This window comes from Castor canadensis, chromosome 5 (assembly GCF_047511655.1).
Source record: "Castor canadensis chromosome 5, mCasCan1.hap1v2, whole genome shotgun sequence".
Taxonomy (NCBI): domain Eukaryota; kingdom Metazoa; phylum Chordata; class Mammalia; order Rodentia; family Castoridae; genus Castor; species Castor canadensis.
The window spans coordinates 101,440,211-101,455,294 of NC_133390.1; the positions used below are offsets into that span (position 1 = coordinate 101,440,211).

At 35.2% G+C, this 15,084-nt stretch overlaps 1 protein-coding gene across 6 annotated transcripts in view; it reads left to right on the top strand.

The window, feature by feature from the left end:
- Positions 1–15,084, top strand: part of Wdr49 (WD repeat domain 49) — a 167,136-nt gene that overhangs the window by 94,426 nt on the left and 57,626 nt on the right. For all 6 annotated transcript variants that reach the window (XR_012448048.1, XR_012448047.1, XM_074073848.1 and 3 more), the window contains 4 exons: positions 4,545–4,675; positions 6,858–6,956; positions 8,622–8,768; positions 10,705–10,892. Coding sequence is in view for 4 of the 6 variants with exons in the window: in XM_074073848.1 (XP_073929949.1) it covers positions 4,545–4,675; positions 6,858–6,956; positions 8,622–8,768; positions 10,705–10,892 (565 nt within the window). In the remaining 2 variants the exon portion in view is untranslated. The remainder of the gene's footprint in view (positions 1–4,544; positions 4,676–6,857; positions 6,957–8,621; positions 8,769–10,704; positions 10,893–15,084) is intronic.

Genomic DNA, 15,084 nt, shown 5'->3' on the forward strand with positions numbered 1-15,084 from the left:
TTTGATTATCACAAATCCCACAGACCCCAAACCTCAGCCTTGCTATTTTACATATAGTTTTCATGTAAGGAGTCAGAAATTAAAACAGTTATTACAGGTTTAAGTTGATTTTTATAAGTATTTTTTAAGTGAAATGATACTAAGTATTTGAGACATCTCAGGAATAAAACCCATTACAAGATATTAAATTCTTAATAATTGTCTTACTAAGAAACTATAACCCCATATGACTCAATTAACTTATATTATTAGGATAAGAATCAGAATAGAAAGAGCCAAAGTTATGAGTTATTTTAAATTAGCCTTGTCAGAGCGAAGGAAAGAGTAGGTATATTTGAAATTCACAAATTATCCTTAAATCTGATTTTGTGATTTTTCTACTGTCCAAAATTTGACTCCATAAATTTTAGGAAGAAGAAAACAGAAAAACAAATAAAAATGAACTGATTTATGTGGAATTCATTTTCTGCCTTTGAGATACATTTTTTTTTAGCCTAAAACGCAATGAATCAAAGGATAGCAATTAACAAGACTTAGGATAATTGGACCAACAAGAAATGAACAATTAACCCCCAAGGGAACAATTAGTTGTTCCAGTTCTTGTATTCTCTTCCATGGCAATTTCTACATGATTGAGTTTTGGTCAAAAAGTTTTTTCAAGGCTGGTGCTATAGCTCAGTGGTAGAGTGCAAGTTTTGCATGTGAGAGACACTGGGTCCAGCAACACACACACATACACACACACACACACAAAGTTATTTCCCTAAATCATTTCATGAAAAATATTTTTTAAAAAAGGTTGGTTAGAATGTTTTGTTTCTATTGTTTTTTCAAATTTTGTTCTCATATAATAGGTTTTCATATCTAAAATCTGCATTAGGGAGGTGATGCTCTTCATAAGATGGCACAATGACTCAGTACAATACTTTGAGGATTTCAAATGTGAGGTGTTGGAATAGCACTAGTAAGTTTCTTCAATGCCAAAAAGAGCATGCTCCCCAGACTCTTAAAATGTCCTGAAATTAGCCCATTCTGAACTTTAATTTTACCCTTGACAAAAGTGCAAACTTTAGAAAAGTTGTGTTTGAAATGGAAAAAAGTGAGAAATACAGTGCAGATTCTTAAGGTGTTTTAAGGACAACTGTCATTTCAAATCAAATTTTAGTTTAGGTTTTAAGAGAAAGGTGGCAGATAATTAGTTTTTCAGCATTTTGACACACGAGGTCAGACATCAGAAGGGCCAGTTTTTGCACCATCTTATGAAAAGTCTTTTGTGCCTTTGGGTGGTATTTCCTGAATATATTTAGTATATCTACTTAATATGAGTATCTTGGCAAAATGACGCTTGACATTGAATTTTGGCTGAGAGATAATAGATGTAGGATTGACCTCTTTCCTCTCATTCCAGTTCCACACTGTTGGTCCTCAATGGGTAATTTCTTTAGCCAAACTTACTAATAGGTCCAGAAAACTAAGAATTAAGACTATTTATATGTGTATATATATGTATATATAATTATTCTAAGATTAAACTGTTATTTCAGAATTTTAAATTATAATTTGTAGATCTTACTTAAACCTTAATAACATTATTAATATAATAGTAATATTTAAATTGTTGATTTTTTATTAGAGGAATAATTCTTATGCTGATTTAGCAAATATTTATTAAATGCTATTAAATACAAAGTATTATTGTAGGCACTGATGATGCAGAAGGGAAATTGCTGCTTTCCTAGAGCCCACTTTATGGTAAGCGAGAGAGAAAATAAACACAAATAAACACAGAACGTTATTTCATCCATGATATGAGTTACGAAGAAAAACAAAGCAGAGTGAGGGATGGGAGACTCAAGGGAGAGGCTTGATGTAGGGTGTCAGGGATGGCTTGCCTGAGGAAATAACGTTTAAATAATTTTCCTTCATTAGTTTGACAAATGTTTATTTTCAACTCAATATGTAGAACACTATGTGTCAATATGTAGACACATATGTGTGTACTGTGTGTTGTAGAATAAACCAAGACCCCTGGTTTCTAAAAATTTATAATCTAGCCAAGGAGCTGAAACAATGTAACATTACATGTTATAAGTGGAATGTGAAATGAAGCAAGAGGTCAAAACGGCTTTAGTTCCCAGTTATTATGGATGCCTAACAGAATAAGAAGGACATGAGAGAATGCTGTGTATGTGGAGAGATAGATGTGGGGCCATATGTGAAGTGAAATCCACAGAGGGGACAGAGGGCATACAATCAGTGAAAACACTCTGTCTACAAATGTAAGGGATTGCTATAGAACAATGAGAACATGGTTGTATTGGACAAGAAGGTGTCCAACACAGCTCCTGAGCACCTCCGACAATTCAGCCCCTACATGAAAGAAATTTACTTGAATCTTTGTATTCTATCTTTAAAATTTAGAAAAAGTTTGCATTTTATCACATTGTGTCGTCTATTTTGTTTTAATAGTAAATTATTTCCCCAGCACTCTGCAAAAGATTGACACTTAAGAAGATATACCATATTTACCCAATGGCTTCCAGCACCCCTGCCAAAGATTTAGTTGGACATTCACCTATAACTTTGAAATAATTGTAAAAAAGAAGTAGTGAGAAATAATTGTAAAGGAAGTAGATTCAAGCTTTATGTTACTAGATCTTGAAAAATAGACCTATGTGTTTGATTTTTGTCATGCAGGAAATGGAAAACTAGCGAACGTTCTTAAATAGGGCGCTACCCTCATGCTGTTTTACGACCTCCACAACTTTTCCCATCTTTTGTGGCCCAATTTGAATATCAGTCCTTCACTAAGCCTCTGTGATTTCTGCTTTAGTCTTCCATGAGATTGATCAGTACTTCTGTATAGCACTTGCCACATTTTTTCTTACACTTTAGTCATTTTATGCTCCTAGCTTTATACCTGTTTTATGACAAATAGGGACTTCAACATAGAAGTGAGACATCCCAGAATGGCATGAGAATATAGCAGCAGGATAAAGAATGTACCAGAGGAAAGTCTACTAGAGACAGTAGGATTGGTTACAAGACTGTTATAATTGTCCAACCATCAGGTAGTGAGCAATGAACTAGGAATCTGTACTGGTTGTTCAAAATAAAATGAATATGTACCACATAGTAGAGCTAAAATCTAAGCATTTGATTTGACTGGGGGAAAGAACAACATTCAAGAGGCTGTGATGCTGGTCTGTGAACCAAATTTGGGGATTCAAGATGGAGGGGCTGGTGTGGAGGGAAGATAGCAGATTTTGACTTTTGATGTATTAAGATATGTTGTTGGCTGGAAGCATTATGTGGAATGGTCAACTGACAAATGGAAACAATTCAACACTGCCAAAGTTTGTGAATAAGATCAACTTATGAGCTATTTTTGTAGATCTAAGATTAGAATTCATGGCAGTATATTGAATCTCTGATTAAGCCAGTTCTGGAATGGATAGAAAAAAGGGAAGTAATGACAATAAGGAATGCCATATTAAAAGGATATGAGAAAGAAGGGAAGAAGAAATAGGTTAGAAAATGAAAGATAAGGGAGGCAAGAAGTCCTGGAAACAAAAGTGTTACAAAGAGAGGGAGAAAGGCATCTCCAGCTGAGGCTGAGGAGTAACACTGGCAGGACAACTAGGAGACCTTTGGACTGATGGGAAGAGAAGAATGATTTCAGGGAAGTGGAAAGAGAATGAGAGTGAAGACACCAAACTTACGGTTACAAATGTTCATTTCAGGAGTGGGAGATGACTATAGAAGAAAAGAGAGGCTTGCCATAGAAGGGTAGCCATAGCTCAAATTATCAAAAAGAAGCAGTGTGGTATTAATGCTCCCACAATGTAAACTGTTCACTCCTCTTTTCCCCTATGAGTCATAAGGCACTTCATTCTCTACCCATCCTGGTCTCTCCTCAAATTTGTCAGTAGTGCCCCAAGATGCCGACTTCTTTCAAACTATTCTTTCTGTTCAAAATGTATCTGTCCTATGTCCCATTTCTTTGGAGAGGCATTTTACAGGTGTGTTCCACAAATAGTGGCTCTTCAAGGTGCAGAGGACTCCGGGAAAATAGACTCTGTGGACATATAATTCTGGGAAATACCACAGGAAATGTTAGCATGTTATTTGTCCTGAGAAGCACTGAAAAAAGAAATCTTGCTCATTTTGTTTAAACTACCAAACAGTATTTGTTCATAGACTTATCTTACTTTTTATTATTGTCATAAAACTCTTAATAGTTTCATGGTGTCCATATGGGGAAACTTTCTATTAGAGTCTTGGAGATGGGTAATTTATCTAGTAAACACATACGTGTTTGGTATTAATGGTTGTGATAGGATAATTAACCTCCTGAAGTTAAATATTTATAATTTAGCAGAGAATTCAAAATAAAATTCAGTAGGAAGCTCAGTATTATAGATGACAATTTGGGCAGCATAGTCTTTTAGACTTCTCAAATCACACCACTCAAGTGGATAATGGCTACTTGCTATCTGTTTCAATTTTAGATTCACAGCTAAATTCTATGTCCTTTATACTAGAGCTATTACTGTGTTTCGACCCCAGAACTTCAATCAATTTTTCATCCAGTCTGAAGAATGGAAAGGAGGAGTACAGCACCATGATGACATCTTATGTGCTGCATTTTTGCCTCCGCAAATGCTTGCTACAGGTAAATTGAGTCTTCACTTTACAATTGAATGGAGGCAGTTTCAGTTTGCTTTGGCTCACTTTTAAAAAAAAGATTTTCTTCAATTGCAAAATGAATAGATTTCCTGAAGAAACAGGCCTTATACTTAAAGCTCCTTTTGGTCCTTATTTCTAGGGCAATATGTAGGTAATTAGAACCATCAGCTCCCCTGAGGTTTCTCTGGTTTAAAATCCTGGTTCTACCACTTGCTACAGCATGCTATTGTGTGAATTATTTAAACTTTGAATAATACCTTTCTCTGCCTGATAATAATATGTCTATATTTTAGTTTAAAAGCACAGATTACTTATGTAAATTTTCTTGGCACATATAAGCTCATCGATATACATTTACTTTTATTTTTATCATGTAGTTTCCAAGAGCAGCATATGGGTATAAATCATACCTTGGTGGCACTCAGATGTTTCATAATGGGAACATATCAGTCCTTTGGTATAATCTGTCTCAGATAATTTTGGGTAAAGATTGTCCTTACAAAATGCCTGCAAATCCAAGCTCTAAGAATGATCCCATGGGATTCTTTGATGTGACCTGTTGAAGGGTACAAAAATGTTGTATTACAAAATTAGAAATAAGGGCAAAATAGTTTCTGCTGGGTATTGAGGTGGGGGAGAGGAAGGAGGAGGAGTGGGTGGTAAGGGAGGGGGTGGGGGCAGGGGGGAGAAATGAACCAAGCCTTGTATGCACATATGAATAATAAAAGAAAAATGAAAAAAAAATGTTGTATTATTCGACCAAAGAAAGAAATTTATAAAAACAGATTGCACCATGAAATTTTGAAGTCCTATTTTGAAAGCCTAAGTTATTTTTATAGAACCAAAATATGTCATCAATTAAGAGAAACAGAAAGTTATAGGATAAGAGCTAGAGTATCAATGAAGTGTTACTATATGAAGTCAACTGATCTATCTAATTTAAGCTTCCATGATTTCTTTAGGATTACCTGATTACTTTCTGGTGAAGCCAACTCTATAGCTGACTTTTCTTTATATCTACTGGAAGTCCATCCTTTGAGGAAGGATCACATTCTGAAATTTGATCGAGATAGTGAACTATAAAGTTATGTGGTCATAATTGAGAGTGTCACAGAGTACTGTTATATTGATGGATAGATAATCTCTTCATTCATTTTCTTCATTCATCAGTCCTATGTAATAAAAGTCTGGCCAAGCCCATTGCAATAAAGTACAATGGATGTGCCATGGACAGCTGAAATCCATTTTTCTTAGCCAATTTCTGATTATACACAGTGATTTTCCAGAACAATAAAGAATTTAGTATTCATTTCTTTTTTCTCTGCCCCAGATCCCAAAAAAGTCACCATATGTAGATCATACCCAAACTCAGCTCTTCTCTTGAACTGCTCACTTTACATTCACACTCTGCTCAGTAGGAGCTGATCTCGTTGAGTCACAGAGCACAGCCAGATATCTGGGCACTGTTGTGCTGCTCATCCACAGGACAGACTTGGTCAGACTTACCCTCTGGTAAGCCTCTGGGCTTTTCTCTGTACTTTCTGTAGGGAGAATTTTAGCATGGGGAAAGTAATATTTAATAATGAACATAGGAGGGAAAGAATGAAAAGAGTATACACTCAGGATGCAAGGAACAGAAATCCAGGAGGACTTGATTTGCTTGTCCTTACTCAATAAAGGAGTATAATAATAATTCATACTTTTTCAGTACTTACAATATTCTCAGCACCATTCTAAATACTTTTCATTTTTTCATAAGTCCTATGAGATAAATACAATTATTAAGCAGGTTTATAGATGGGGAAATTGTGGCATCAAGCAGAGTTAAACAATATGTACAAGTTTCCACAGTTAATAAGTAGCAGAACTTGGATGCAAACTCAAGTTGTTTATCTATGGAGCCTTTATTCTGAATGTTTTATAACTCTAAAGTAAAAGGAGATAACAGTAATTTCTACACATCTTCTGCAAGGATGATACTGTGAAGACTGTAAGTCTAAAGTTAATACAATTACTAGTTATTCATGTCTTCAAAAATATAGAGACACTGCCTACTGTGTGCCAGATTTTGTTTAAGGCACATTGATAAGGGCGTCCTTTAATTGCTGCTGTATGTATTTTCTATCTGATCTTTTGACCATTTATATTCTTTATCTTGGTTCATGTAGGGAGCTATGATGGAGAAATTATTCTGTGGAATAATAGTACAGAAAATGCTCATAATGTCCTTCACCCTGGTTACCAGAGGCTGCTAAACTCAACATTAGGTGAGTGCAAGTTTGAAACTAAAATGATGTGAGTCAGACCCCAGTAGGCCTGGCTTTTTATGCATGTACCCAATGCAGCTTACTCCTAAATTATAGATGATCAGCTGTAAGCACAAAGGATTAGTGATATTGTTGTTATGTCAGTGACTAAAAAGAATCTTGAGATTTATTTGGCTTAGCAAATTCTCCATGCATGCTGTTTCTTCTCTTTATGTTATACCAGCATTTCTGTATTACTGACAGCAGAGAACAGGTCTCTCATTTTTATCTAGTTTAGTTTTCTCCAATAAACCTTGCCAAATTGCCTTTGAGTGAACTTTGGGTACCCCTTGGCAGGAAGAAGGAAACTATGTTCACTTGATTGGCTGTTCAGACTCAGTCTAAGGCTTTGTATTAAATATTATGCCACCTGGAAATCTTAAATTATTCCTTTAGAAACCTGTAAGGAGCATTAGACTGGACTATATTGTATTTTATGAGAGTTTAGCAGAACACATGAATATTTTATACTTAAGCAAATGTCTTGAAAATTGCCTCTCACATTTTATTTTAGTTAGATACTAAAGGGTTTTCCTTAGACTAATTTATATGGGTAATGAATATTTCATTCCCATGGTCAAGTCAGATTCTATTGTCTGAATTGGATAAACTCATAGAGAATGGATTCAACATTTGGAAAGCACTGGCCATCAGATACATTGTGTGTGTGTGTGTGTGTGTGTGTGTGTGTGTGAGAAAGAGAGAGAGAAAGAAAGAGAGAGAGGAAGAGAGAGAGACAGAAGATGAGGAAGTGATTTATTGAGACTAAGAAAACCAATTTAAGAGTTAAAGGAATTACTCAGCTGCAGATACTGTTTTATGTACAAAGAGCTAATGGTTAGGGCTCATCTTAACCTTCCATGGAGAGGTTGTGAGTCTGCCCTTTTCTCTACATTGGCTTTCAAGAGAGTGCCATATATTCATAGCAACCAAATTGTGGCTACCGTTAAGTGCCTATAGAAATAAAAGAGAGAGAAATAAACAATATCAAATTTCAAAAACACTTAAGGGGCATTCTTATAGATTTCTTACTTAGATATTTTGAAGATATCCCTGTAGATATTTTTCATAATACTGGTGATTGCTCATAGATTCACAGATGAATATCCTCATTTTTCATTAGATGGTATCAATAGATAATTGATGTACTGTTAGTAATATCCTCTCCAGAGTAACCCACTAACAAGTAGCATTGCTAAAAAATGTTCATTTAAATATAAATAAATATGCTTTACATTTCATGTTCATTACAATATTTGCAGAAGTAGTATTAATGATTAATAAGCTGCAAATGCCATGGTATTAAAAACCCATTTGTCTTGAGCATATCAGGATCTCTGTGATGTGAGCAGTAAATATAATATGATGTCCCCATTAATTCATATCAAGGGAGAGCACAGTAAGTGTGCATGGAATATGCAAGGCAAAAATTAAGTCAAATGGTGTTGCAGATTGGGGTTGAGGAAAAGAATAGCAGGAGGTTTGGTGTTTGTGACTGACAACATCTACTGTGAGACCTGGAGTCAGCAGAGACAGTGATGGAAGTAGCCCTATTATTTTTCATTTGTATTGGTTTGAGCAGCAGCTAATTCTCTTCATTAAGACACCTGTCTGTCTTTATCACAGATACAAAACCTCAAAAGCTCAGTCCTGAGAAGAGCTCCTCTACCCACACCATGGTAGACCAGGCTGCCTTTGAGATTGACACTGAGGGTAATAATGCTGTTATGAGGCTTTGTTTTCTTGAAGCAAGAAAAAACATTGCAGCAACAGGTAAAAAATATATTTGCCTGACTGTATTTGTGAAAGGGAATAATAAAGTTCAATCTATTTCTGTTTAGGTCTTACAGCATTTGACTCTGTGAGCTCTCCAAATCAGTCCTGAATCACGGGAGACCATGCACCTCGGCACAGGAGGTTGGGGTGGAGGAAGTTGGGGCAGGAGCAGGAGCTAGACAGGATCTGACTGACAATTTATCTGGTGCTATATACATCAAGAGCAGAGTGAGAAACACTCTGACAAATATTTGATAAAGACAACTGAAATCAGTGTTCCAGTCATGGCATATAAGTGTATTAGTAGAGTGGGGGACAACTAAGCCAAAGCTTAGGTTCCCATACAGCAAAGAAAGGAATCTGAGACTGACTGTACGGGCACCTGGTATCAAGATAGGTCAAGGTGTTTTGAGATTGGTAGCAATGGCAAAATTTGAAGTAAGTGTTGATCCCAGCAGAGGGTTGCTTGTCCTTTGTCTTAAACACTGTTTTGTGATGCTTTGAATATCACTGCCAGTTATATATGCTTTTCAGAATGCATCTGAATCCTGTTTTAATCACTTGTGATACATATGCTAACATTGGCACTACCATTTGAGTTACTGTGGTGATATTCTGTTATATAACTGAAATAACCATTTGCCTAATTTTCCTAATTTCATGAAGCTTGAATCTTTCCAAAATAAAGTCTGTTTTTAAGGATAATGTAAATATGCTTTGAATATTTATCTAAAGTAGGTATTGTATTTTAAGAAGTGTTTTTCTAGACATATGTGTTATGGTTGAAAAAAGAACCATCTTTTGTAATTCAGTTTCTCATATGTAATTTGCAAAGGGAAAATCTGTAGGATATTCATATAAAATTTTCTGTCATCAGTAAAAGTATGCCTCTGTTATCTTTCAAAACATGGGGCATTTAAAATAGACATATAACAGATTACAAAACTTTCTATTTTCTAGCACTCACTTATATTCACAATATGAATCATTATCCTAAAATTACCTTCATTTCTTCAATACTAATTCTTCTCAATGTCATCAGTATTCCCGAATTGGTTCCAGCGAAGCAGCTGCCTTCCATTATTAGTTTAAGTAGATATGATGGTTAATCGCCAGTACGCTTGTGAAACAAATTGGAAGTTATCTACAGATTTATCAAATTATAGGAACTTTGCCACAGAAGAATAATTTAGGTAAAGCGCTTCTATAAAGAATATAAAAATGAAAAGTGAAAAGGGTTCCATAAGGGCATACAATAAAGTCCTTATAAAAAATTTTAAAAATGCAGAAATGATACCTGTTGAAACCGTTCCAGGAATCAGGGGAGGGGGTATGAGAGAGAGCAGTGGAGGGGGTGAATCCAAGTATGACATATTTGATAAATTGAAAGAACCTTAGTAAATGCCACAACAATAAAAAAGCAAAAATTTAAAAACAAGCCCGTAAAGAGAATACTAACTATGCTGCTAAACAGAGAAATTAAATTAGACTTGATTTCAAGTTAGGCTCTGACCACATAGGTGCATCTCAGTTTGTGGGTGAGGACTTTCACTTCTTTGTGTATATGTCCAATAGGCAGTTAGGGAAGATAAATTTTATGTAATCAGGATATTATCATATTGATGGAATTAATATTTTGTAAGTTATTTAATGAAACAAATTAATTCTACCTAATTTCAAGACCCAAATAACATCATAGTAGTGTATGAAGGAAAAGAAACTGAATTTAATGGAACGTGTTACATATTAATGCTCAACACAGACCAGTGAGGTTATTATAGGATCTTCTCCGTTTTCTAATTTACAGATTCAAAGTGCTTCTGAAAATACATTTCGGTGCTACTCACCTCTCCAGTAACACATTCTTTCTGCAGGGCAAGCCACTGGAATTTGTTGTTATAGTTTCCTAATTAGATTTTCCTTTATGTAACAGGAGGAGCTAACCTAGTATCATGTGGAGGGTCTGGTTATGTAAGGTTCTGGGACACATTTAAGAAACACCTTCTGGCTGAATTTTTAGCTCATAGTGGAGCTGGATCTATTATTATGTCTACTGATAAGTTGAATCGATACCTTACCACAGGAGATAGTGATGGATGGTTGAAAATATGGAACATAGAGGTAAATTGAAAAAATTCTTATATCATCTTCATTATTTTAGATTGCCTCTTGTTGCAAATGACAAATATCTGATAAAACTGTATCTGCTTGTATGAATCAGGTTTTATTTCCTGATTAGAGGAATGTCTCTTCCTCTGTCTAGGACCATTTACAAGTATTGAGCAGAGGCTTGTTTTGAATAGAATTGATGGAGAAAACCAGATTTTGTTAAGTAGAAAACTTGTTAAAATATAGTCAAATCATTCATTCAATTTAGGAATGCAAGTTTGTTAGTAAGGTACTGCAGTGTTGTTTGAATGCAAATAACTAAGGTATGCCTTATTTGAAATTAGATTGAAAATGTATTTGCATATTGGCCCTTCATCTAACATTATCATCATTCTGAATTAGTTGGGCAATGCTTTTTTTTTAACACAATTATCTACTCACTTTTCAAATAATGTAAATTATATTATATTATGTGACTATCTATACATGGCAAAGCTCATCTTTATCCAATAACTGATATTACTGTTCATTTTTTTTTCTTTCCATCCTTTCTCCCTGCTCTTCCTTCTTTCCATTTCCCAAGTCAGTCAAGGCAGTGAGAAACCTTTTGTTTTTAAATGTTAGTGCCATCTTTCTAACCTCTGTTATCGTTAACTCTCTTACATTTGAGTCATAGATTATTATTCCCAAATCTACAGGTTTTTTTAAATTTTTATTTTATTCATATGCGCATACAATGTTTGGGTCATTTCTTCCCTCTTCCCCCCGCTCCCTCCCTTTCCCCCCTTACCCCTCGCTACCAGGCAGAAACTATTTTGCCCTTATCTCTAATTTTGTTGAAGATAGAGTATAAGCAATAATAGGAAGGAACAAGGGTTTTTGCTAGTTGAGATAAGGATAGCTATACAGGGAGTTGACTCGCATTGCTTTCCTGTACATGTGTGTTACCTTCTAAGTTAATTCTTCTCGAACTACCTTTTCTCTAGTTCCTGGTCCCCTTCTCCTATTGCCTCAGTTGCTTCCAATTATCTGCTTTAGTTTCTCTGCATTAGGAACAACAAATGCTATCTACTTTTTTGGGTGTCTTATCTATCCTCATACCTTTGTGTGCTCTTGCTTTATCATGTGATCAACACCCTTGTTGTGTTTGCCCTTTATCTAATATCTGCATATGAGGGAGAACATATGATTTTTGGTCTTTTGGGCCTGGCTAACCTCACTCAGAATGATGTTCTCCAATTCCATCCATTTACCTGCAAATGATAACATTTTGTTCTTCTTCCTGGCTGCATAAAATTCCATTGTGTATAAATACCACATTTTCTTAATCCATTCATCAGTGGTGGGGCATCTTGGCTGTTTCCATAACTTGGCTACTGTGAATAGTGCCACAATAAACATGGGTGTGCAGGTGCCCCTGGAGTAACCTGTGTCACATTCTTTTGGGTATATCCCCAAGAGTGGTATTGCTGGATCATATGGTAGATCAATGTTTAGATGTTTAAGTAGCCTCCAAATTTTTTTCCACAGTGGTTGTACTAGTTTACATTCCCATCAGCAGTGTAAGAGGGTTCCTTTTTCCCTGCATCCTCACCAACACATGTTGTTAGTGGTCTTGCTAATGATGGCTATTCTAACAAGGGTGAGGTGGAATCTTAGTGTGGTTTTAATTTACATTTCCTTTATTGCTAGAGATGGTGAGCATTTTTCATGTGTTTTTTGGCCATGTGAATTTGTTCTTTTGAGAAAGTTCTGTTTAGTTCACTTGCCCATTTCTTTATTGGTTCATTAATTTTGGGAGAATTTAGTTTTTTGAGTTCCCTATATATTCTGGTTATCAGCCTTTTGACTGATGTGTAGCTGGCAAATATTTTCTCCCACTCTATGGGTGGTCTATTCAGTTTAGAGACCATTGTTGCACAGAAGCTTTTTAGTTTTATGAAGTCCTATTTATCTATGGTATCTCTTAGTTGCTGAACTGCTGGGGTTCCACTAAGAAAGTTCTTGCCTGTACCTATTAATTCCAGAGTATTTCCTACTCTTTCCTGTACCAACTTTAGAGTTTGGGGTCTGATATTAAGATCCTTGATCCATTTTGAGTTAATATTGGTATAGGGTGATAAATATGGATCTAGTTTCAGTTTTTTGCAGACTGCTAACCAGTTTTCACAGCAGTTTTTGTTGAAGAGTCTGTCTTTTCTCCAGTGTATATTTTTAGTGCCTTTGTCAAAGACAAGTTGGTTATAGTTGTGTGGCTTCATATCTGGGTCCTCTATTCTGTTCCACTGGTCTTCATGTCTGTTTTTGTGCCAGTACCATACTGTTTTTATTGTTATTGCTTTGTAATATACTTTGAAGTCAAGTATCGTGACACCTCCAGTGTTATTCTTTTTACTCAGTATTGCCTTGGATATTCGTGACCTTTTGTGTTTCCATATAAATTTAATGGTAGATTTTTCAATCTCTTTAATGAATGTCATTGGATTTTGATGGGAATTGCATTAAACATGTAGATTACTTTTGGGAGTATAGACATTTTTACTATGTTGATTCTACCAATCCATGAGCATAGGAGATCTCTCCACTTTCTATAGTCTTCCTCAATCTCTTTCTTCAGAAGTTTATAGTTTTCCTTGTAGAGGTTGTTCACATCCTTTGTTAAGTTTACCCCTAGGTATTTGGTTTTTTTTTGAGGCTATTGAAAATGGAATTGTTTTCATATATTCTTTCTCAGTTTCATTACTAGTGTATAGAAATGCTAATGATTTTTCTACGTTGTTTTTATATCCTGCTACCTGGCTATCGCTATTGATGGTGTCTAGGAGCTTTTGAGTAGAGTTTTTTGAGTCTTCAAGGTATAGGATCATTTCGACAGTTTCTTTACCTATTTGTATTCTTTTTATTCCTTCTCCTTGCCTAATTGGTCTGGCTAGGAATTCCAGTACTATGTTGAATAGGAATGGAGATAGTGGGCATCCTTGTCTTGTTCCTGATTTTAGAGGGAATGGTTTCAGTTTTTCTCATTAAGTATAATGCTGGCTGTAGGTTCGTCATATATAGCTTTTATAATGTTGAGGAACTTTCCTTCTATTCCTAGTTTTCTTAGAGCTTTTATCATGAAATGGTCTTGGATCTTATCAAAGGCTTTTTCTGCATCTATTGAGATGATCAGGTGGTTTTTGTCTTTGCTTCTGTTAATATGGTTTATTACGTTTATTGATTTTCGTATGTTGAACCACCCCTGCATCCCTGGGATGAAGCCTACTTGGTGGTGGTGAATGATTTTTTGATGTGCTGTTGAATTCGGTTTACCATTATTTTATTGAGGATTTTTGCATCAATGTTCATTAAGGAGATTGGCCTATAGTTCTCCTTTTTTGGAGGTGTCTTTGCCTGGTTTTGGGATATGTGTAACACTGGCTTCATAAAATGTGTTAGGCAGTTTTCCTTCCCTTTCTATTTTGTGGAACAGTTTAAGGAGGGTTGGTATCAGTTCTTCTTTAAAAGTCAGATAGAATTCAGCAGAGAATCCACCAAGTCCTGGACTTTTCTTTTTAGGGAGACTCTTGATTGCTGCTTCAATTTCATTTTGTGTTATAGATCTATTCAGGTGATTAATATCCTCTTGGTTCAGTTTTGGATGATCATATTTATCTAGAAATCTGTGCATTTCTTTAAAATTTTCAAATTTATTTGTATATAGGTTCTCAAAGTAGTCTTTGATGATTTCCTGGATTTCCATGGTGTTTGTTGTTTTCTCCCCTTTTGCATTCCTGATTCTACTAATTTGGGTTTTTTCTCTCCTCATTTTAGTCAGGTTTGCCAAGGGTCTGTTGATCCTGTTTATTTTTTCAAAGAACCAACTTTCTGTTTCATTAATTCTTTGTATGGTTTTTTTTTGGTTTCTATTTCGTTGATTTCAGCTCTTATTTTTATTATTTCTCTCCTATTTGTTTTGGGATTTGCTTGTTCTTGTTTTTCTAGGAGTTTGAGATGTATCATTAGGTCATTTATTTGAGATCTTTCAGTCTGTTTAATATATGCACTCATGGCTATAAACTTTCCTCTCAGGACTTTGCTGTGTCCCATAAGTTCTGGTAGGTTATATTTTCATTTTCATTGTCTTCCAGGAAGTTTTTAATTTCCTCTTTTATTTCATCAATCACCCATTTTTCATTAAGCAATAAGTTATTCAGTTTCCTGC